General features: G+C 44.0%; 1 protein-coding gene and 1 long non-coding RNA gene across 7 annotated transcripts in view; one reads left to right on the top strand and one right to left on the bottom strand.

Moving 5' to 3' along the window:
• Positions 1–395: 395 nt before the first annotated feature.
• LOC126941339 (uncharacterized) lies at positions 396–22,180 on the bottom strand. 5 transcript variants are annotated; one of them, XR_007721261.1, is made up of 7 exons: positions 21,673–22,180; positions 19,627–19,715; positions 8,015–8,112; positions 7,712–7,797; positions 6,847–7,019; positions 5,965–6,165; positions 396–1,470 (listed from the first exon to the last, which is right to left on the bottom strand). It is a non-coding gene; the product is annotated as an uncharacterized LOC126941339 (long non-coding RNA). The 5 variants fall into 5 exon arrangements; XR_007721262.1 differs by lacking the exon at positions 5,965–6,165 and having other exon boundaries at positions 396–1,057; positions 1,270–1,470; XR_007721259.1 differs by lacking the exon at positions 5,965–6,165.
• TTC39C (tetratricopeptide repeat domain 39C) overlaps positions 21,136–24,803 on the top strand; it is a 122,290-nt gene continuing 118,622 nt past the window's right edge. The window contains exons 1-2 of one of the 2 annotated variants that reach the window (XM_050767800.1): positions 21,253–21,419; position 22,431. In XM_050767800.1, the coding sequence (XP_050623757.1) occupies positions 21,253–21,419; position 22,431 (168 nt within the window). Of the gene's footprint in view, positions 21,420–22,430; positions 22,432–24,803 lie in introns of both variants that reach the window. The other variant, XM_050767798.1, reaches the window with a different exon arrangement.

The following is a 24,803-nucleotide window of genomic DNA, read 5'->3' as shown; positions in this document are numbered from 1 at the left end:
ATAGCATTTGTTATGACTAATTATTGTGAAGTACATTGACCCCTTTTTATATCAAATAATTTAGTAGGCCCTCACATATAGATCCTGTACTCCTACTTGGTTGAGAATGTATAAAAATGACCAAAAATGTCACGGTGAATTTCATTAAATCTTACATAAAGATAAAAATGTAGGCCTCTAGCTGTGTAATTTAGAATCTCATCTTTTACTATCCTTAAGCAGCTGTGAGTAAAATGGCAGATCAAAGTTTACTTTTCATAAATATTTAAGTAATGTCACAATTAGCAATGCTATTCTAGATAATTATTTATTTCACTACATATTATAAACTGAAAATCTATGAAAAAATTATATACCAATTTAATTGTCTTAATATAATAGAAATGGACCATAGTTTGACATTATATGTTTTGGCATTAGGTTTGTGCAAAAATAATTGCTTTTAATGGTAAAACCATTTTGCACCAACCTAATGGTTCATATGACATCACCAGCAATCAGCCAGAAAGCTTCATATTAATCGTAAATGAATTGTTGCCATTAACAAAGCTTTCTTCTCTGAGATTCAGCTGGAGTTCATTTTGGAAAAACATTTAAAACTGTTATGCACATGAATCTCTGAAAAGATATGAAGCTCTGGCAATAAAACAGCAAAAAAAAAAAAAAAAATGAAGGCTAAAAACAGAAACAGTTTCACAGTGCAAAAGGGTTTCTATTATTTTCATTATCATTCCTTAGATATTTTGACTGAAGATACAAAAAGAAAAACAAATAGATATGTTTTCCTCAAAAACCATCACTTTATTTTTGTGCCACAGTTTTTGTTTGTTTAAAATAAGATGACAGAGAAGAAAATTATAGAGATAAAATCAATTGTAGTAACTAAAAAAAAAAAAAAAAAATCAGTTGTAGTCACCAAAGGAAATCAGTCTGTATCTCCAAAATCTTTGTGTGAGAGCCCATCGGTGTGGTTGGCAGATGGTTTACAAACACTTAGGGAATCTGTCATGAACTTTAAACAGAAAACCAAGAGAACTTTTTCTATTTGCCAAGAAATCTAGGAAAACAAAGGGAAATTAAACCCATTAGCCTAGTTTAACATCATGTGCTTCCCCTACTCGCCCCTCCTCCCATAGCCAGGGCTTACGCTCAAACACTGAATCTTACTTACGTTCCTTAGGTAATACCAGTTGGCCCCATTTCAAGGCTTTAAAAAAGCCTCATCACTATGCACCCAGCATTAACACTCAAAGTCCCACAGGGCTGTACCTCGGACGGCTGTTTCTACTGAGCATGATACTCAGCAGATGAAATGCTAGCAGCAGCAGCAGCATCTGTGAACTGCCTTATAATAAACTGCGACTTGGCTGCACTTAGTCATCACCAGGGCCATGTGCTGATGCGTGGACTGCACCCTCGGAGACTCTGATTTCATTGGTCTGGGAGTGGCCTGGACATCAGGATCTTTTCCTTTTGTAAAAAAAAAAATTATAATCCACAAGTTTTTCCTAATGGTTACATCTCACACCAGATGTGAGGAAATTGACCTTGGTAAAATGTGTGTGTACAGTTTTCTGTCACTTTATCACATATCTAGATTCGTATAAGCAGCATTGCAATTATGATGCAGAACTATTCCATCACCACGAAGATATGCCTTTATGGTATCACCTACCTGCCTTCTCTCTACTATCCCTAACTCCTGACGAACACTAATCTCAATAACTTTGTCATCTCAAGACTGTTAAATAAATGGAATCGGCCAGGCATGGTAGCTCACATATGTCATCCTAGCACTTTGGGAGGCCGAGACAGGTGGGTCACTTGAGGTCAGGAGTTTGAGACCAGCCTGGCTAACATGTCGAAACCCCATCTCTACTAAAAATACCCCAAAATTAGCCTGGTGTGGTGGTGCATGCCTGTAGTCCCAGCTACTCAGGGGGCTGAGGCACGAAAATCACTCAAATCCAGGAGGTGGAGATTGCAGTGAGCCAAGACTGCACCACTGCCCTTCAGCTTGGGCGACAGAGTGAGACTCTGTCTCTAAATAAATAAATAAATGGAATCAAACAGTGTGTACCCTTTTGAGATTGGCTTTTTCACTCACCATAATGCACCTGAGATCCATCTAGGTTGTGTGAATCGATAGTTCATTCCTTTTTATTGCTGGTATAGATGTACTACACCTTGGGGCTATTACAGATAAAGCTGCCATGAACATGTGTATAAAAGTTTTTGTGTGACCAGCGTGGGCGACATAGCAAAACCCCATCTCTACCAAAAAAAAAAAAAAAAAAAAAAATTAGCCAGGCATGGTGGCATAAACCTGTGGTTCCAGGTACTCAGGAGGCTGAGGTAGGAGGATTGCTTGAGCCCAGGAGATCAAGGCTGCAGTGAGCCACAATCACACCACTGCACTCCAGCCTGGGTGATAGAGCAAGACTCTGTCTCAAAAATTTATAAAAAGTTTTTGTGTGGGAACATAAGTTTTTATTTCTCTGGCATGAATGCCAGAAGTGCTGTTGTTGGATCGTATGTTAAGTATATGTTTAGTTTTTAAAGAAACTGCCAAACGTTGTTCCAGAGTGGCTGTACCATTTTACATCTCCACCAGCAAGGAGAGATCAAATTTCTCCACATTCCTGCCAACATTTGATACTGTCACTATGTTTTATTTTAGCCATTCTGTAGGTGTGTAGTGAAACTTCATTGTGGTTTAGTTTACATTTCCATCAAAATGAGTGATGTTGAACATCTTTTCATGTGTTTATTTGCCATCTGTATATCCTCTTCAGTAAAATGTCTCTTTATATCTTTTGCCGATTTTCTAATTGGATTTGGGCATGGGCCAGAGAGATGGAGGAGGGGCAGTGCATCAAAAATTTCCCTAAGTGTATCTACCATACAGCCAAGTTTGGGAAGCACTGTGTCATTATAACTTCTTTATATCGGTACACTCTAAATGTAAGCCATTGCACCTGTGCTAATATTCAAATAAGGTCAGTGTGGGCACTGGCTAATTAAATGTGCCTGCAGTCCAAGGGAAAAACACTGGAGATGCTTTCCATGACCTCAGGTTGTTTGCATATACTCATCATAAGGCTGGAGGAGTGAGCCCTGCAGGGAATATTTCTGGAAATGTGGCCCAAATATCTTCTGCTTCAGAATCATGGCATGTGTATGTGAATGTGTGCACCAGTGTACATGTGTGAAAAACGGTGATTCCCCAGTCCCAAGCCCCAGACCTACTAAATCAGGACTTTTGAGGATGAGGCCTAGAAAACTATTCGTAGCCCGAGAGATTTCCATGCGCTCAAATATTTGAGACCTACCTTGCTCAAGGAAGACTGGGGACCCAATCTTCATTTCAGGGCATAGGTGGATGCCTTCCTATTAAGAAATTGATTGGCCAGGCTTGGTGGCTCATGCCTGTAATCCCAGCACTTTGGGAGGCAGACATGGGTAGATCACAAGGTCAGGAGATCGAAACTATCCTGGCTAACACAGTGAAACCCCATCTCTACTGAAAACACAAAAAATTAGCTGGACGTAGTGGCACACGCCTGTAGTCCCAGCTACTCGGGAGGCTGAGGCAGGAGAATCGCTTGAATCTGGGAGGCAGAGGTTGCGGTGAGCCGAGATCGCACCACTGCACTCCAGCTTGGATGACAGAGCAAGACTCTGTCTCAAAAAGAAGAAAAATAAATTCACTTAGGCAGGGCACAGTGGCTCCTTTCTGTAATCTCAGTGCGTTGGGAGGTCAAGGCGGGAGGACTGCCTGAGGCCAGGAGTTTGAGACCAGCCCAGGCAACACAGCAAGACCCTGTCTCTAAAAAGAAAAATAAAGAGGCCAGGCGCAGTGGCTCATGCCTGTAATCCCAGCGCTTTGGGAGGCCAAGGCAGGTGGATCACCTGAGGACAGGAATTCGAGACCAGCCTGGCCAACATGGCAAAATCCTGTCCCTGCTAAAAATACGAAAATTAGCCAGGCATGCTGGTGGGTGCCTGTAATCACAGCTACTCTGGAGGCTGAGACAGGGAGAATTGCTTGGACCCAAGAGGCAGAGCTTGCAGTGAGCTGAGATTGCCCCAGTGCACTCCAGCCCGGGCAACAGAGCAAAACTCTGTCTCAAAAAATAGGAATAAATAATAATAAAAAAAATTAAAAAAAGAAACCAAAACAGGCATAGTGGCATGTGCCTGTAGTTTCAACTACTCAGGAGGCTGAGGTAGGAAGATTGCTTGAGCCTAGCAGTTTAAGGCTGTATGAGCTGTCATCATGCCACTGCATTCTAGCCTTGGTGACAGAGTCAGACCCTGTCTCAAAAAAAAAAGAAAAAAGAAAAACAAATTGGTTTAGAGAAGAGTTGACTTGAGCCGATTTGGAGCACAGAAGCATGTGTTCTACTTCCGAAATGTGAGGAACAGACAGGGGCAGGGTAGTGGGTTCCTGAGAAGCAGTAATTTGTAGTGATCAATAAAGATGATGTAACTAACACGTATGAGCACTAGGCTTTCCCCACACACTAGCTCCCCTAATTCTTATAACAAGTTAGAGGTTATTATATTCTCTACTTTGTAGATGAGGGGGCTGAGGTTTAGAGAGGCCTGGTCATTTGCCAGTATCATAGGACTAGCAGATGTCAGGCTGTTTTTCCTTCTGGAATGTCCCTTATTGTTGTCTTTAGTTGTCCCAAACTCCAGTTTTTATTATTAAATATTTTTAGAAGACCTACTCGAACCTCATTTTAAGAAGAAACTAGGCCAGGTGCAGTGACTCACTCCTGTAATCCCAGCACTTTGGGAGGCCGAGGCATTTGGATCACTTGAGGCCAGCCTGGCCAACATAGTGAGACCCCCATCTCTCTAAAAATATAAAAATTAGCCAGGTGTGATGGCGCACGCGTGTAATCCCAGCTACTTGGAGGTTGAGAGAGGAGAATTGCTCGAACCCAGGAGATGGAGGTTGCAGTGAGCCGAGATCACACCACTGTACTCCAGCCCGGGTGACAGAGCAAGACTCTGTTTCCAAAATATGTAATAACAATAATACAAATTAGAAAAATTATTTTTAAAAGAAACTATAAGAATTTATAAATGTATTTACACATCCCCGAATAGCCTAACCGTTGATCATCATTTGTGGGCTGACATAAATGCTGCATGGAAGTGGTATGTCTAATTATTTCTCTGGTGTAGTACTGCAGTCTAAACTGTAAGCATCAAGCCGGTTCTAAATAGAGACAGTGGAGCTCTCTGGAGCACTCAAGTGGTAAACTACTATACAGTGGTAACAATTCCTTTTATCCTGCTGCTCAGGAACCTGTCATCATGGGGAGAGTAAGTCACACCCTTTAAATACACACATGTGGCCCTGGTGTCCATTTACACAGCTGCCATTAAATGGCTCATCCAGGTGAAAGCCCTTTTGTTTTCCAGCTTCTGTCCTGAATCATCTTGGATGACTGCCTCAGGTCCCTGTGTGGCTCTGACATAATTGATATTTTCATAACATACCCAGCTTCATTGTTCACAGTTCCTGGTCTGTGCCAGTTTATGTGTTTGAGCCTCAGGTAAGTTGAGCGCTGTGGACACATGGGTGTGATGAAATGGTTTCCTCTCCTCCCTTTCCACATTCAAAACCTAAGCCTTCCCGCAAGGCTCCTAGCCTTCAGGATTTCCATAGAAATCAGAGCCTGATGCCAAGTTTAAGGTGTAAGGCTCTATTCCAGAGCTGGAAGGGTGAGGGTAAGGGAGTCAATGTGGGGTGATATGAACCAAACTGGCCAGGGTGCCGCAGAAACCACACCAGTCACAGCCACACAGGACTCTCTGGACGGGCCATGTGGAGCCACCACATTTCAAAATTGTCACAGGGGAGGAAGAGAGAGGAGCTTATCTCCTGACTCTCTGGTCAAAGTGGGTCCTCTGTGGATCAACTCTCCCTCAATTTGGGCTATTTACCTTTTAAGCAGTGACAAGGCAGCCATCTTCTAGGCTCCCAGCCAGGGGGCAAGAAGCTTCATCTGAGTCTGCAAGTGCTGGGAAGATCTGGTGCCCTGTGCTACGACCTAGGCTGCAAACGCCTCGGCTCCCATAAGGTGGTCATTGTAGCAGCCACGCCTAAGCCCGGATGTCAGCCCTCACCCTGTGGGGAAGCAGCATCTGCAGACAGTGGCAGAGAGAAGGTGAGACTGGGAAGCTGGGGCTCCCCACTGAGCAAGCAGCCAGGGCCCAGCAGGCAGATGGGGCTGAGCAAATGTAGGGAGGCCTAAAACTTAAGTCCAAGTAGTTCCCTTCCTGATTCTAATGTTGTATCTGAGTATCAGTCAGGGTTCTTACTTGCAAGCCACAAGAACATACTTTAGCTTCCTTAAACCAAAAATGAATTTACTGGGTGTACATGGAAGAGCTTTCAGAAACTGAAGAGTGGGCTTATAATGCAAGCAATGAGAGCTGCCAACTAAGCAGCAGAAACCGGGGCCCAAACACCACTACCATGGGGGCAGGACCCTTTCCCTACTAGACCCTAACATCGCCACCTCCTCATGAGACCTCACACCATCAGCATGCCTCCAAAGAGTGCAGGGGCTCTGATGTTTGTTATGGGTTTAACTGTCCCCCACACCCCTAAATTCTTATGTTGAAATCCTAACCCCTAGCATTTCAGAGTGTGCCCTTATAGGGAGATAGGGTCTTACAGAGGTAATCAAATTAAAACAAGGTCATTAGCATGGGCCCTAATCCAATATAACTGCAGTCCTCATAAGAAGGAAAAATTGGACATAGAGACATGCATAGAGGGAAGGCAAGGTAAAGAGACATAAAGAGAAGATGGCTACCTACCAGCTAAGGAGAGATGCCTGGGACAGCTCCTTCACTTGTGGCTCTCAGGGAAACCAACCCTGCTGACACCTTGATTTTGGACTTTAGTCCTCCAGAACTGTAAGAGAAGAATTTCTGGTGTTTAAGCCATCCAGTTCGTGGTATTTTTGATAGCAGCCCCAGCAAATACAATCCTGGAGAGCCAAGGGGGAAAAAAGAAAGAGAATCCTTACCAATTTGTTGAACTTTTGCAGATTGCTAAAGTACTTTGATGCACATTACCTTGCCTGGCAGGGCTGTCTTCACGGCCATGAGACCTGTGCGGTCACACAGGGCTCTGATCTCAGAAGCACCCAGCACTTGGTTCAATGCCCTGCTTTTGCCATCTTAAAATTCTTCATGATGTTTTAAGCCAGGGACCCCACATTTTCATTTTGCACTGGGCCCCCCCAAATTATGTAGGTCCTGTCACCTGGTTATCACAGTAATCTCATGAAGTAAACAGAGACTGTTGTTACGTGTGTTTGTTAATAATGAAACCAAAGCTGAGAGATGTTAAGCAACTTGATCAAGGTCAACAGACCTCCCCAGAGTTGGATCAAGATCTGAGATCTCTGATGCAATGGCTTCTGTGTCCACCCAATTTTGAGATTCTGTCATTCTAGAACCTATGTAAAGGTAAGAAAATTTGGAGGTAAACCTTTACACAGCTGCCTTGCCTTCACTCGATTATCCTGACAGAAGTTTAACACTTGAAAGCAAGCTTGGGGTTTCCTAGATAGTCAAGAGGTTCCTCTACCAGCCTCATCTCTGTCACTGGTCTGCTCTAGTCTACTTTTATCTGTGTTCCTATTAGACTTCATGTCTGGAAAAGCAGGGTTCTTACCTGCCCAGGCCCCAGGTCAACCTCGCTTGGGTTCAGATAGAAACTGCTGACCTCAGGTCACTGGATTCATGTCCTAAGCCAAGGTCCTTGAAGAATATTAGGAGTTAATCAATTAACCTCTTCCTCGATTCTAGATATTCTCTGTCTCGTTTTTCCTGGGATAAACCCACCCTTCTAGTTGGTCTGGTATAAAGTTTCACTGTCTCTCCCATCTCCTTTCTCTCCTCTCTCTTCCCCCTTGAGTCCTTGCTTTACTGATGTTCTTCCATTAGGCCAACTGTCCCTTTCCCTTGACTTTCTTACCTTTTCCCCAGCCACCTTTCCACCACAGTTTTCTAACAGCCTCTCAGTTCTTCACAGCTCTGCCTCCACCATCACCACCACATCCTCCAATTGGTGTCCTAAATAAACATTTCAGAAAGTGGTGCTTCATTACTCTTGGGTTCTACTCAATTAGGTCATTTTCCAAGTTCATGAAAATTGGAATAGGTAAGAGGAAGTTTGAGGGTTTTTAATTTATTTACCACAGAATGCAACATTGGAGGGTGAAATGTAAGGTAATTCTATTTTGTTGTTGCTTATTTATCCCCTGAGGCAGACATAAGTTGTTTACACACGTCTTTCTTTGGACAACTTCTTCCCCATTGTGTGTGGTCTTGTGGGGCTGTCAGCCTCCTTGGTGCCTTCCCATAGGACCCAGGGTGGCCAATCAGAGTATCCTATCCTCCAGCGATTGGTTCTAGGATTCCCAGGTGACACAAGCAGCACCCATCAGAATCATCCTTGCCAATGGGGATCTAGAAAACTGGAGGGAGATGGTCTCTCTTCCTCTATGAATGGGCAAGCATGGAGACCAATGCTAACAGGAAAGAAAAACTAAAAGAAGTGGGGTGGGGTCCAGATTTAAAGACTCCAACTTGATGAGGTCTCTAGTGATGGTTACTTGCTCACAGAGTCAGTGGAGACCGAATTGACCAGCAGCCATTTAGAGTTTTAAAGGCAGGTGGTGTTAGAGAAAACTGGAGTTTGGCAAAGAGGGGTCTGGAATGCCCAGAGTGATGGTGCAAGATGGAAGCTAGTACTGCGCTCAGGACCTTTTCCTTTTTTAATGTATGGGGATTTCCGGGTTGTTCTAATGCTTGGGGGTTGCTTTTGGCATTGTGAGACAGGAATGCTAGACTCTTGCAATGTGCAGGACAGTTCTACAAAATGAAGAACTGTCCTGTTAACTTGCTCTCTCTCTGCAGGACAGAAAAAAACCAAACTCTAGAAAGAAACAGAATCGTGGCGTCACTGAGTGAATATATGTATCCAGCCCTGCAGATGCCTGAGATCCACCCTCAGGCTGTACCTTTTCCACTTAAGCCTGTTTGCACTGGGTTTGGTCACTTGCAACAGAAAGAGAACTAACAATTTCACACACAGTGGGAGTTACAAGTGCTCTGCTCTTCTGCAATTGCCTTCCATAAGCCTCTAGTCTATATACTAAATTAAAATTCATACTAAATTAAATCCATATTAAATCTTCCATCTGCCCACAAATCTGACTATGTCATTCCCCTGTCCTAAGTTCTTACTGACTCCTCTTTGCCTAGAGGCTCCAGGGCAAGGCACAGAAAGCCCTCATGTTTGAGGGCTGACCACCTCTCCTGCCTCGTCTCTGGCCACTTCCTGCCTCACTCTCTATACTCTAGAACAACTGCACTGTTTGAGGATTTCTGCAGTCTCACCTGTCCATGCCACTGCTCCTCTGCCTGGAATCCACTTCCTACCTCTTTTGCCCATAGTCAGCTCACAGGAAGCCTTCCATGAACCCCCAGCTGGACTAATGTCCCTATTCTGTGCTCCCAAAGCACAGCGTGTATCCCTCTATCTTATGACCATCTTACATTAAAAGATCTGTCAGTGTGTCTGTCTCACCCACTAGACTAGAAGATTCTCAGGTTCAGGGGTTGTATTTTAGTCAATTATGTTTTCCACAGCAGCTAGCATACAGTGACTGGCACATAGTAGGTCCTCAAAAAAGATCCTGTTGAATTAAACTGGTCCTTGTCATAGGTCAAATATAATAGTGTTTCTGATGAATCATAAGTCATATTGGATGACATCTGGGATAACCTGCAGTTTACAGAATCTCTCATTCTTTGAGTGAACCACTGGTGTACCTATGACTATTTGTATGACCCTTGTATGAAAAAAAAATCTCTCTAAAGACAAATACTTTTTTAAATGGCTTGAGTTACTTAGTTAAACAGAGAAAAACAAAATGAAAAATGAATGCTTTTCTTTTTTTAAGAGACAAGGTCTCACTCCGTCACCCGGATTGGAGTACAGTGGCGCAATCACACCTGACTGCAGCCTCAGACTTTTGGGCTTGAGTGATCCTCCTGCCTTAGCTTCCCAAGTAGCTAGGACAACAGGGCCCTACCACCACACCTGGCTAGGTTTTTTAAAATTTTGTAAAGATGAGGATCTCACTAGGTTGCCCAGGCTAGTTTCCAACTCCTGGCCTCAAGCAATCCTCCCTGCTTTGGCCTCTCGGAGCACTGGGATTACAGGGGTGAGCCACCACGGCCGATCCAGCATTTTTTATTTACATGAGGCCATTTTAGTTCCCCAAAAAAGCACAGTGCAGAGGCAAACACCACTCCAGAGGCCGAGGTGAGGAACAAGGCTACTAGGGGTGGTTACCTTTCTGGAGCAGGACGGGAAGTAAGATCGCTCCTGAGCCCAGCCAGGTGCTGTCCTTTGGCCTGGGTTTGGGAAGGAAGAAACGACTCCCTGTGGCATCTGAGCATCCCGTTCCCTGTCTGTGGGTATAGACAGCATTCTCGTTTTATCTTTATCATCTCACAGTATATCCTTGTTTTTACTGTTTTTGTCTCAGAGGAGGTGGTAGGGTGAAGGGAGTGAGGAGAAGTGAAAAATGTGTATTTTTAGCCATGACACAGCCAAATGTTCTGAGTCTTCTTTTATAACCACATTTAAAAATAAATGTCAAGAGTTAGAAATTAAGTGATTTCTTAGTGTCCACATCCTCCTTCCATCCTTAGTGTTGGCATGTCTCCTTCTGACCTGGTTACCCTTGTGTGGTGTTGCTTTCAACTCCAGATGTATACACCGCTAGCTGCATGGAATTTTTAAAGACATCACATGAAATGCTCTTGCTTTTAAGGTTAAAATATGCACCTTTATTCTGAGTTTAATATAATAATACAACTGTTCCTGTGCAAGGATGTGAGCATGATTTTCCATGAAAATCATGCATTCCGCTGTGCTTTCATTCATTTTTCATGCAATATTTCTCAAACATATAATAAGGGTAAAAAATCAGGCAATGTACACAAAGATGAATAGCCACCCTGCTTTCTGGGAGTTACCATCTGGACAACTCCTTCTCATAAGGGGCTCTGAAATGTGCTGACATTAGACTCACCTGAGGTTATCGCTAAAATACAGATGCCTGGGCTGCACCCTAATTTTGCTGAATTAGATCATATATGAGATAATGTATTTTCATGTCTTCAAAATGCCTTCTAACTAAGGAATAGTACGACTTTCAGGAAGAACTAACGCCATGAAATTCATAAGCAAGTGTGTGAATGCCCTCAGTCAGGTTTCCAGAAGGTACTAAGTTTTAAGTTAACAACTAAGACTGAACCACTGTGGGCAATGAGACCTACACTTAAACCTCACTCTAACCATTACCTGCTTCACGGCCTTGGGAAAGTTATTACACTTGTCTTTCTTCTCACATGTTTAAACTTGGGATAAAGCCCACCTTACAGAGTTACTTTGAGAATTAAATGGAACAACATTTGTAAAGTCTTAACCCAGCACCCAGCATGTAGTGATGCTAGCCAGCAGTCATTCTAGATTGATGGACACTCTTCAAAGATAAGATTTTCTTTTTTTATAATAAAATATTTTTTTCTGTCCCAGGTATATGAAGGCACAGGACTCAAGCCATTAGCTCCCTTATTCCACTGCTCTGCACCCTGTGGTTTAAAATGGTTAAAATTATTTTTCAATTAATGGCTTTATTGAGATATAATTTATATACAGCAAAAGTCACCATGTATAGTACACAATCTGGCCAGGCAAGGTGGCTCATGACTGTAATCCCAAGACTTTGGGAGGCTGAAGTGGGAGTATCTCTTGAGGCCAGGAGTTTAAGACCAGCCTGGGCAACAAAGCAAGAGCCTGTCTCTCAAAAAAAAAAAAAAAAAAAAAAAAAAAAAAAAAATTAAAAGTAAAACTTAGCTGCAGTGATGTGTGCCTGCAGTCAGGGGGTTAAGGTTGGAGGATGGCTTGAATCTAAGAGTTTGAAACTTCAATAAGCTATGATTGCACCACTATACTCCAGCATGGCCAACTGAGTGAGACCCTGTCTCTAAAAAAATAATAATAGCTAAATACAAGTCAATGGTTTTCAGTGTATTTACAGAGTTGTGCAACCAACCACCACTATCTAATGTAGAACATTTTCAAGATTAGTTTTTAGAATGTGTGTGTGTGCCTTCCTTAGGGTAAGTGAGCTAATCCTATGGAATTTTTTTTTTTTTTTTTTTTTTTTTTTTTTAGATAGGTCACCCAGGTTGGAGTGCAGTGGCACAATCATGGCTCACTGCAGCCTCAACCTCCTAGGCTCAAGCCATCCTCCCACTTCAGTCTCCCAAGGAGCTGGGACTACAGGTGCATGCCATCATGTCCAGCTACTTTTTGTATTTTTATAGAGATGGGGTTTTGCTATGTTGCTCAGGCTGGTCTCAAACTCCTGAGCTCAAGTGATCCACCCACCTTGGCCTCCCAAAGTGTAGGCGTTAGCCACCATGCTCAGCCCAAATTTTTAAAAACAAATAAACAATATAATACATGGTAGCAGTTATTTTGTCCTTTACACACCTTGGGAGACTACAGATGCTTTCTTTAAGGTATTATTTTCGTCTTTCTAATTTACCTCCTGGAATTGTCTTCAAAAATTTGTTCACATTGTTTTAAGTATCTTCAGTTGTGGTAGATCATCTTTTGAAGATGGATGTGAATGACAGTGATTATCTACCTTCAGTGACCAGCAGAGGAATACAAACTGGTTAATGCTGTCGGGTGGGGGGTGGGGGTGGGGGCAAAAAATCAAGGATTGACTATAAATCAGTGAGACAGGTGATCTACTGTGGCCCATATCTGAACTCTAAAGGTGTAAAGAATGAACAAATTAATAAAAACATCAGTAAATATCAATACATAAGATACAAGTTTGTTATAATCATTTAGGGAGATAGTGTTAAATCAGTCCAGGAATAAATGGATTCTGACAAACTTGGCACCAAGGTCTACTATGACACTTACCATATTGTGCTATGAATGCGTATTTGGCTACATGTCTCATCAGGATGAGCTTCTCTAGGGCAGGGGCCTTGTCATATTTGTCTAAATATTGCCAGCACTTACCCCTATTCCTGACACAGTTGGAGCACCCAGTGAGTATCCGGTGAAAAACCAGAGTATCAGGCTCATGAGCTGTAGGCTGTGCATGAAGATGATACCTGTACGGATTACTTGCAGATAGAAAAATTTTTCTTCAACTGGTTCCTTAAGTTACTTTAGGGGAATTCTGTGGCACAGAGTTCTGGATTGAGACACATGGATTGCTAAGTAACCCCAGAGCAAAACACAAATGATTTACCAATAAGGAATTATTTTATATTAGCAATGCATATGTAAACAAGAGCTGACTGCAAAACATGTTGGACACACAGAACATAGAGATGCATTTTAAAACTCTTCATACCAAATAGTATCTATTTCCTTGTCCAAAATAATACTGAGGGATTATAAAAGCAGAAGTAATTCAGGTCCAAATGAACTCTAAAGTGTAGATATTTTTACTATATTTATTTATTTATTTTTGGAGATGGAATCTTACTCTGTTGCCCAGGCTGGAGTGCAGTGGCATGATCTCAGCTCAGAATGTGTGTGTGTGCCTTCCTTAGGGTGAGTGAGCTTATCCTATGGATTTTTTTTTTTTTTTTTTTTTTTTAGATAGGTCACCCAGGTTGGAGTGCAGTGGCACAATCATGGCTCACTGCAGCCTCAACCTCCTAGGCTCAAGCCATCCTCCCACTTCAGTGTCCCAAGGAGCTGGGAGATTGAAACTTCTGCCTCCTGGGTTCAAGCGATTCTCCTGGCTCAGCCTCCTGATAAGCTGGGATTACAGACATGTACCATCAGGCCTGGCTAGTTTTTGTATTTTTAGTAGAGACAGGGTTTCACCATGTTTGCCAGGCTGGTCTTGAACTTCTGACCTCAGGTGATCCACCCGCCTCGGCCTCCCAAAGTGCTGGGATTACAGGCATGAGCCACCTCACCCAGACTATTTTATATTTTTATACATTCTGAAGAAAATCTGTACTTCTTCCTCATGCTGCATTAACAATAGTGAACATGTATTGTTTATATTAGAAATGGTTTAAATTAATCATCTCTGTATGATGCAACTAGCTATTTAATTGCACAGACTTTCTTTTAGCTGGAAATTTCAAGATACTGTTGACAAGTAAATATGTGAACAGAAGGACCCGCTGACTTTAATTAGTATCTGAAAATAAATTGTATAGGTTCAAATAATATCTTGGTATTACAGATTAACAAAGCATGTTCACATGCCCACTATCTCATTTACTTGCCTTGAAGGTACTGATTATCTTTATATTATAAATGGGGACATTGAGGCTGAAAGAGATGAAGTCAAATTGCCCCAAATCACAAAGTCAGTGCATTGCAAGACCAGAGTCATAACCCATGATTTAGACTCCTGGCCTAATCTCCTTTCTCCTCTGAGTCCAACTCATCCCCTCTGTAGCTCACCCTCACCATTCAACTTACAAACAGGTTGTGAACACCTCCTGCATGCTCTCGAATGTCCGAGGGAATCTGACTACACTTTAAGATCTGGAAACAAATCCACTGTGAGAAGCAAATGCCAATACTGCTGCCGCTTCCACCCCAAATAGATTCATACACTTTGTTAGATGAACCAAAAGACACCTCCTCCTTCCTCCCGTAGTCAGGGGAGAAGCCTACTGACTGGAGAGAAGAGCTCGGCTGTGCCATTTGCCCTCTGTTGTGCAGGAAAGGATTAATAATACCTTAGCATAAGGCCAGGATTTTCAGTAGGAAACAAGGTAAAGTCACATGAATAGAAGGAAAGTACCTTTCTTGTTTAGATAAAAATGGGGAATCCAGACAGAAATTAATTACAGTGCCACTGTTGGTGGGAGTGTAAATTAGTCCAACCATTGTGGAATGCGACGTGGCCATTCCTCAAAGAGCTAAAAACAGAATTCCTATTTGACCCAGCAACCCCATTATTGGGTATATAACCAGGGAAATATAAATCACTCTGTCATAAAGACACATGTACACATTTCTTCATAAAGACACATGTACACGATAGTTCAACTGCAGCACTCTTCACAGTAACAAAGACATGGAATCAAACTAAATGCCCATCAACTGTAGACGGCATAAAGAGACTGTGGCACATGTACACCATGGAATACCACACAGCCATAAAAAAGAATAAGATCATGTCCTTTGCGGGGACATGGATGGAGCTGCGGGCCATCATCCTTAGCAAACTCACACAGGAGCAGAAAACCAAACACCGCATGTTCTCACTTATAAGTGGGAGCTAAATGATGAGAACATATGGACACAAAAAGGGGAACCACAGACACCGGGGTCTACTTGAGGGTAGAGGCTGAGAGAAGGGAGAGGATCAGAAAAAATAACTGGGTTTAGAACCTGGGTGATAAAATAATCTGTACAACAAACCCCTGTGACATGAGTTTAGCTATATAACAAACCTGCACATGTACCTCCAAACCTAAAAGAAAAGTTTAAAAAATTCTAGTGGAAAGATTTTTTTGGTTTTAAACAATCCAGAGAAAACCCACCAGGGCACTGAATAGAACCTGCTACTATTTGACACTTCCTTTATCCATGGGACTGGAGCTCATCCACTTTCCTCTCCAGGGACTCAGTAGATGCATGTCTTGAAACAGAGACAGACTTTCCCTCTACAGAACAAGTCAGTAGACAGAGAAGAGAAGTAATGGACATTCACCCGAGGCTGCAAAATGTGCAAGTCATGAGAAGGGACCAAGGGAGAGGAAAACTTGATTATCTCTGTAAGGAAGAGGGAGGGATGGTAGATCCAGGGAACAGGGACTATCAGTGAAAAGGAAGGAGATGGGTTAAGGGAAAGGAGGCAGAATGGGGAGAGAGAATGAAACTGTCTGAAGACCAACAGAGGACCTGCAGTCACACTCAAAAACACACCCCAGTCAAAGGCTAGTGCAGGAGAGATCACTGCTTAAGCTTCCCAGGGGAGGAAACCCATGGAGGAGAGACAACGCCTTCTTCCCTAGTTTGTCCCTGAATCTTCACAGCAGCAGAACAATGATCTCTAGTAAACACCTGCCTAAACCGTTACTGCACTCCAGGGGCTATCTGGTTTACGAAAGGGCAGGTGAGGAGGCGTCCAGCCCAAAGGGGGATGGTTTCCTCGCTCATGGTAACTGCTGTGGTTTCCTGGGGCAGCCGTGAGTGTCTTCTGCACACATCCAACTGCAAAAACAGCCAGGTGAACCTCCCTGGTCCACCACTATGTTCCCCTCCTTAGAGGCAAACTAGTGATCCACCTATGAGCAGAAAAGGAAGGAACCTGCTGTATGGTTTGTTAGAAGAAAGACTTTAGATAAATTAACAGAGTTTAATTGGACAAAGAACAATTGGAGAATTGGGCAACGCCACCATCAGAATAGGTTCAGAGCAACAGGCGCTGTCATGCATCAGAGAGGATTTGTGGACAGAAGAAAGTAAGTGACATAAAGTAAACAGAAGTGAGATACAGAAACAGATTGGTTACAGCTCCGGGTCTGCCTTATTTGGCAATGGTTTGAACAGTTGCCTGCTGTGATTGGCTGAAATTCGGCTACTTGTTACAAAAGTTCTTTACAGTCTGGTTACCCATCCAGTTAGGCTACAGTTCACTATGTATGGAGAAATCTTCTAAAATATGTAAGGAGGCAGCTTTAGGCTAAGCAATTTAATAGGTTTTACATAGCAACCCTTGACCTGATTTGCCTTCTAGTTAAAGGTAGTTAATTAAATCTTACTTCACCTTCAGTAGAAGAGCTGAATGGGTAAAGCTAGCACCACATAAAAATAGTGATATTAATTTCCCTACTCTCCTCCTTCTTAGAATTTCAGACATTTTGGGAACCTGTATATATTCGACGTATAGTATGGATTTCCAAAAAATGCACAAAGGCATGACTGTTGGCATCACTGAAAAATTAATACAACCAAAGTACACACAGTAAGGTTTTCTTGTGGTACTTTATTCTTCAAATGCATTTAAAGTATAATTCCAGGCCAGGCATGGGTGGCTCATGCCTGTAATCCCAGCTCTCTAAGAGGCCGAGGTGGGCGGATCACCTGAGCTCAGGAGTTTGAGACCAGCCTGGGCAACATATGTGAAACCCTATCTCTACAAAACATATGAAAATTAGCTGGGTGTGATGACACATGCCTGTAGTTCCAGCTACTCAGGAGGCTGAGGTGTGGGGATCACTTGAGCCTGGGAGGTCAAGGCTGCATTGAGCCATGATCTCGCCCCCGCATTCTAGCCTGGGTAAAGAACGAGACCCTGTCTCAAGAAAAAAAAGAATGTAATTCCAAAAATTCAAAACATGTTCAGGAAGACAAGGTAGGGTATGTTTGTTGATTGTCGCTCTTGCATCCATTCCCTACCTCTCTTTTCCTAATAGGTCTGGGATTTCCCAGCCAGGTAGTTTGGGTGAAATAGGTTCTACCCATCCAGGTCCTGGAGCAGACCTTGACTGGCTTAATCCAATTAGAGTGATCTGCCCCTCCTAGTCACACTAATTGGTGCAAGGATGGGCACCTGACTACAATCTCGCCAATTAAAGCCAGTGAGATTTAATTAGGGGATTTCAGTTAAGCTGTTAGAGAAGCAATGTCTTCCTGCTGGATGTAGCCAGCAAGCTTGTAGCTCTGGTAGCTTCCAAAAACCTTCTGGGACCAGGAGAGGCAGCCCTGTCTGAGAATAGAGCCATTAGACACCAAAGTGGCAAAGCTAAGAGGTGAAGAGGAGAAACTGGGTCCTGGTTAGTGTTGAAGCCAGGGATATAGCCTCATTTTGTAAAACTTCTCTACACCAATCAATACATTTGCCTTTCTGAGCCAGTTTGGGTCAGGTTTCTCTGTCATTTGCAACCACAACACCTTATTTCTAAAAATCTACCTTATAAAAAACAACACATGTCTAAAACTTCTTTTACTGATCATTTGAAATTAAAGTTTCATTTTCACAATGAAATCGAATGAAGAACCACAAAATACTGGCAACACCCACTGCAGAAAGGAAGTGGGTTATTTCCACCACTCACTGGCTTTTCTTTTCTCTTTTTTTCTCCCTTTTTGCCACTCTCTTTCTCTCAACTTCCAAAGGAAACACCTAGATAAATCCTATTTGGCTGAAGTCAAGTGCACTGCAGACTGCATTAGTTTTGCAGGAAGGTGCTGACAATCTCACAGTGTCAAGTGTATGGTGCCCTGGAGTGTTAGGAATCTAGATTTTCCTTCCTTTTGTAGGTAATTTGCACCATGACTTCTTAGATACCACTATCTGCCGTTATAACCTGTCATTTTTATCGAGTGGAGAAAACACAGCCTTAATTCTCCCTTGCAATGTGAACCCGGGGCAGGTGTCAATGCCAACTACAGCTGCCACAAGTATTACTAGTCCACGTGTTCTCTTCCTTCAGGATTTGGGGGCCCATCTTTAACCTTTTTGAATCTCTCATCACGGACAAATATTTTAAAATGTCCCTTCATGATGATGATGCTAATGTAACTGTTTTGGTACCTGATTAAATCCAATTTTGCACATATCTGGTATGTATTACGTGGTAGAGTTATCCCTCTATCTACGCCACCCCTCCCCTGCCTGTTGTGGGGTGCTGGGCAGTTGCATTGGACCTTGCCTTAATTGTTCAACAATTAAATTTCCCTGTCTGCACAATGGACTGTGTGAGGTTCTTGAGACAGAACTAGCCCCACAAACAGTGCTCTGACTTTGCTCACCCCTCCCCACATCCTCAGCTGCAGGGCCTCAAGTACAACCCATAAACATAGTGTCATCAATTCCTTGAAATTTTTTTTTTTTTTTTTTCCTTCCCAGTAATAGGGACATATAAGACTGTGCTTGGCTGTCTTTCCCAGTTGGGGGAGTGCAGGCTATCTCCTATGTCTGATATTTTTCTCTTAGCTTCTCTCCCTTGTTGACTAGACTGCTTCAGGGATCTGGCAAATGGTTCCACAGATCCAAAGTTCCAGCAGTCTATAAGTGTATGTTGTCAGAGTGACCTCGGGCAGTGTGTGGCCAGGGGACCCCTCCATGCCAATGGCCTCATGTGGGCCTCAATGAGCAGTAGAGTCCCTAAGACCTGCGTTTGAGGGCCTTGCCCATCAACACACACACACACACACACACACACACACACACACACACACACACAAATTTATTAAAAAACATACGAGCACCTCTGTAACTTAGGATCTGGCATTCAGTGCTGCCTCAGTGGGGTGCATAACCCTCAACATCCATTATCGTGATTGATGCCATGGAGGCTCCAGGGAATGCTGCTTCTCATTTTTAGCTCAATGCCATGAAGGATAGTGACACTGCTGACGTTTGAGACTATGTTATGTTAACATAACTATGTTTATGTTAACTCCAAGAAAACCTAGAGTTTTTTTAAAGGTCAGCTTGTCAAATCCTTCTCAGACAGTATGCATGCAGTGACTCCTGCATTACAACGTACTGTTTCCCAAGGATGAGAATCGTCCATTTTCTTGCTTCCGTCAGTGTTCCAGTTTGTGGTTCCAGATGTACTCAAGAATTAGCAAGGTTCTGCAACAGTTATAGATGACACTTAAGGAGTGGCAGTACTTCTTATTACTCTAAAATTTCTATTTATAAAAGTTGAAAATCCTGTATGGATTTAGATATTCTTATAAGGGATGGTACAATTTACAAAATAAGTAAAAGCAACTTATATGACAAAATTATTTTGCATTTTTCTGTAATAACTTATACTGGTCCCATGATAATGGATGACATAATGTTTAAAATTCATGAGTTATTTCTAAACCTGAGGATTGCTTTCATTTTAAAAAACAATTCTGTTATAAATGCTTCAGCAAAGTTTCTCCAAGTTGAAATTAATAAACTACACTCTAAAAACGACAGCGACTCAAGGAAGGTTGTTTAATTTGGCATTAGAACATAATCTTGATTGTAACATTACATTAAGGGATTTTGCTAAATAAATAAATTTATGAAAAAAACATGAAGATGATTTATGCATTGCTTGTCTCTAGAATATTAGGCATCCAGGTATCACCAGCCCATCATCAGAACAGTAAGACCTCTGTGATAGTAGTTAAATTCAGTCACTTTTGATGTTTTGCTGACATTTGGTCATATGAAAAACCAAAGCTTTGCAAGAATAATTGGCAGTGTGACAACAGGACACACTTTAGCACCTGAATTTATAACTTTTAAATATTTGGGCATATGGCATATAGGCCTCCATTTCCCCTCCTGCCCCATTGCGCAAATGGTGGTGGCGGGCTGGAGTGGGTGGTCCCTGACTCCGAGGGGCTCTGCGTTGCAGTCCCGCAGCGCGGGGCTCAGGGGAGCGGCCCGGCAGGTGCCAGAGACCCCGCCCCCGCCGCCCACCTCCTCGGGAATTGGCTGCCCTGGTCCTAGGGGGCGGCCCCAGGGTCAGGATGAAGTCTGGGGTCGCGGGCGCGGGCTACGTGGGATTTCAGTTACTCGTGGACAAAGCGCCGCGCGCTTGCATTGCGGCCCGGGCGGAGTTCCCCGTCCCCGTCCCCTTCCCTTCCCTTCCACACCCGCACGCTCGCTCTCCCTCCGCGCCTTGCCCTCCCCTCGACTCCCGGGTCCGGCCCCTTCGGGGGAGGGTGGGGGCGCTCGGGTCTCCGGGCCTCGCGTGCGTGTGTCCGAGCAGCCCTGGGCGGTGGGCGAGGGCGCGGCCTGGGGACCCGGGAGGGGCCGGGGCGCGGGGCTGCAGGAAGTGGAGGCGGCCGCCGCGCGGGGACCGGCTTGGCGGGGTGAGAGACACCCGGAAACGGATTCCGCTTCGGGGCCCGAGCGAGTCGGGTGCCTCCGAGGGCGCCTGAGGAGCGGGCGGGTGCTGCTGAGTAATCCCCGCGGCGGCGGCCGGACGCCCACCTCCCACGCCGCGCCGCAGCCGGGCCGCGGCTCCTCCCTCCACGGTCCTTCCCTCCCCTTCCCTCCCCCTTCTCCCCTCCCTCCCGGCTCCGCTTGGCTCCGGGCAGGTAGAGCCGGGCTCCGGGCGCGCGCGGGGCCGCAGCAGCTGCTCCCGACCTCGCCTCGGCCCAGCGCAGGGCCTCGCGCGCCGATGGCCGGCTCGGAGCAGCAGCGGCCGCGGCGGCGGGACGACAGAGACTCGGACGCGGCGGCGGCGGCGGCGGCGCCCCTGCAGGACGCGGAGCTGGCCCTGGCCGGCATCAACATGCTGCTCAACAACGGCTTCAGGGAGTCGGACCAGCTTTTCAAACAATACAGGTGACCCACGCGTCCCCGCTCCCCCAACCCGGCCGCGCGCACCTCGTGTCCGGCTCACGCGCCTGGATCTGCGGCCCCCGGGAGCCCCCTCCCCCTCCTGTCAGTCCCCGATTCCGGTCCCCAGGTCGCCTCCCGGGCAAGATCAGCCGGAGGGAATGCGCCTCTGCCACATCTCGTCGTCCACCCGCTACCCGCGGCTCCGTAGTCCTTTCCCTCCCGGGACCCCCCGCGCGCCCGCAGTCTCCCCTCTCACTTTCTCCCAGCCTCGCCCTCCCAGAGATGTGCCCGGTGCCGGTCGGCTTCTCTCGGCAGGGCAGCTGGCTTTGGGACCGGATGAGATTTGAGGCAGCAGCGAGCCTGGGACCCGGGCTTGTCGTGACTCTGGCTCGCGTGCTGCCCCGGCAGCCTTTGTGACACGGAGCCCACCAGCTGCCTGCTCCTCGCGCATCGCATGGCTCTGCATCATTGTGCGGTTCCAGACGCTTTTATTGTTTGAAAACAGACACGCACAGTTGCTTTGCCGTGCGGGAATTTAAAAATTTCAGCCCAACTCTGCCCACTCATCTCTCTGCCTTGTCTTCTACAAACTCAGTCCTCAAAATGAGTTCCTGATGTCTTTCAAGCAGGCGTTATTTATTAAGAATTTTTCCAACGTAAAGGAAGGAAGAAAATGGAGGGATTTTTAAAAAGTATATGAGAATGGTAGGAAAACACGTGTGTTCAGTTAATTTTTTTATTTGTCTTTTAAAAAATAAAGCGAAAGAACTGAAACCTGGTAGTTTTCCTGTGGGGGTGGAAGGAACCTTCATTTCGTTGGGGACCTGGAGTGTGTGTTCTCGGGTTGAGGAAGCAAGTTTGTGATTTGCCGTCTGGATTGTTGACGAGCCTTAAGGATGTTGATTAGTAGCTTTCCCGAACACGTTCAAGGGCCACATGTTTCACACGTTGGAGACCCAAAGTGTAGTTTGGTTGGAATGAGAGGATCAATGTACAACTGTGACCGAGAGGCAGAGTCTGTAAAAATGAGAATGCCTAAAGTCTCTAGACCTCTGCTGGTTTCTACCCAGCAGAGCTTCCACCTTCTTAATGGCAAAGCAAATATCTCACAACTGTGAACTTTTCACTAAAGACCTTTCACTTTTAAATCAGTGATTTTTCCCCCTTTGGTCTGAAAGTAGAAACAACTTCGCTTTACTTAGAACATTTCATTTTTAAAGCATACAAGTCTGGGTTCAAGATGAAGTTTCATCAAAGGCTGTTGATGGGGGATTTAAAGGGTTTACTTGTCACACAATTTCTCTTTGGTAGTTTTTAAGAAGCCCTCAGGAAAAAAGGTATGAATATTTCCTGTACTGTGCTATGATTCCTTTTTTAGACTACCAGTTTGTGTTGTATGAGAGGTTGGAGAGAGTTGTAGAGTCAAATTTACTCTTTTTAGTTGATGATTTAGGTACTTGCATATTTCAGTACTTATGGCTTTGAAGTCTCCTGTGATGTTTATTTTAATGGTCTTTTTTTCCCCTTCCTTTTCTGCATTAGTAGGCTAAAATACTACCTTTACATTGAAAGCATGGAATTTTTGCTTTATCTAGAAAATTTTATGCACTGTTAATAGAAGGCAGTATATGAGTGGTTGGAAAACTCTCCCACAGCACCAGCAGAGAGATGCCCCTTCAGAGATATTTCTCTGTAGGTGAGTGCGTTGGAGGTGCTCAGGGAATATTTACATTGTATAGCTAGGTGCTGTCTGCTTGTATTTTGAAATGGGAACTGAAGATAAAGAAGGGAAAAAAACTGTAGTACCTCTTTTCTGCCAAGCACAGTGCTAGACACATTCCCTTATATATCCTCACTATTCTCATGACAACAAAAGAGTGAGGTGTATCTTATCGTGACAGTTTTATAACGAGGCTCATGAGACTTAGTTTTTACTATGGACCAGGACACAAACACTATAGTTCTATATCAAGGACTCTTTTCATTTTACCATTCTGCCTCCCTCACTAAATTTATAATAATTTGTCATCTGCTCTGCGACCTTGTTTTAAAAAGCCTTTTTTAGAGATGATGGGAGGGAAAAAGACAGAGGTAGACAAAGATGGTATCATCCTATCAGTTTTCCTTGGCTCCGTCTGATTTGTTTGTGGTGTGGACAATCATTGCGTTCTTCCTACCTCCCAAAAGGTGCTTCTGATGTATGTTTTGGAAAGCACAGTTGCGTACAGGTGTGATCATGGACAAGAGTCCTGCAACCTGGGTTCCAGTCTTACTTTTGCCACTTTTGTGGCTGCTGACTTTGGTTTCTCAAAATTTGCTTCCTTACCTGTAAAATAGGAGTAACAATAAGAGTACCCACATTATTGTGTGGTGGTTACAATTAAAAGAAATAATCCATGGCCCCTGGCTAAGTGTAAGCACTCAATAAACTCTAGCTAGCTTCTGTAAGTGGTGCCATCCCCACTAGTATTGTGCTTGCTTCTTCACAGTGTAGTTCGAGTACAAGACACAATGTCCTGTGTGCAGGTGGCTTTTCTATTTAAAGTTCATCTTATGTATTACGTATGAAGGATTTAAGATTCTGTTATACATTGGGAAACTTCCCTTTCTGTTCCAAAGTCAAATGGCCTGCTGAAGGCTCAGCAGTGACTTGGTAAGTGTTTAAGGAGCACACTGCTGGCTCATTTTATCTACATAAGAGGGATGGGCAAATTACCCTCTCTGTCTCCTTTTTTAATGATTGTTTATCACAGGGGGGACACCCTTCCTCTACTAGTAAACCTTCCAGAGTCTTACTTTTACACTTTAACAGTGGAAACATATTTTATATCTAGTGTAACAATATTTTTTATTAAAGCAAGAAGATCATTTTCTCATGCCACCTTACTAGAATGGTGAAAGTTTATCAACTGCTGCCTAATGAGAAATGGTTACTTTGTAGAAACAGATTATCGTGAAGGCCACTCTGAATTCGTGGCAAGTCTGGATTGTATAATTCAGATATTAGGCATATAGGAATTAGAAATATATGCACAGTAGAAGCCTTCTTTTGGAATATAGGACAGCTCCCTGGTTGGGATTTGAAACTGTAGCTGCCTTTTTGTTGGAACTATAGTAATAATGTAGCAACAAACTGCCCTTTGGTGGTGCTGAGCCACCATTATGCACTTTGAGGTGTTTTCCCAGAGGTCAGGATAGATTTGTCCTGCTGGAGGGCGCTCCTGCTTTGAACCCAAGTCCATATGTTTTTAAGTTCGTGATCTTGACCACCTGAAGTCAAGTTCCTGATCTTGGTCTTAGTGCCCAGTGCGCTAGTCTATCAGCAGTCACTGCCCCTTCACACACAGACACTCATTCCCTTCCTCCCTCGCTGTTTGCATATGTGAC

The sequence above is a fragment of the Macaca thibetana genome, chromosome 18 (genome assembly GCF_024542745.1).
Source record: "Macaca thibetana thibetana isolate TM-01 chromosome 18, ASM2454274v1, whole genome shotgun sequence".
In the NCBI taxonomy this organism is placed as follows: domain Eukaryota; kingdom Metazoa; phylum Chordata; class Mammalia; order Primates; family Cercopithecidae; genus Macaca; species Macaca thibetana.
The sequence above is the reverse complement of the archived record's forward strand: the minus strand, read 5'-3'. Positions and strand labels throughout refer to the sequence as shown.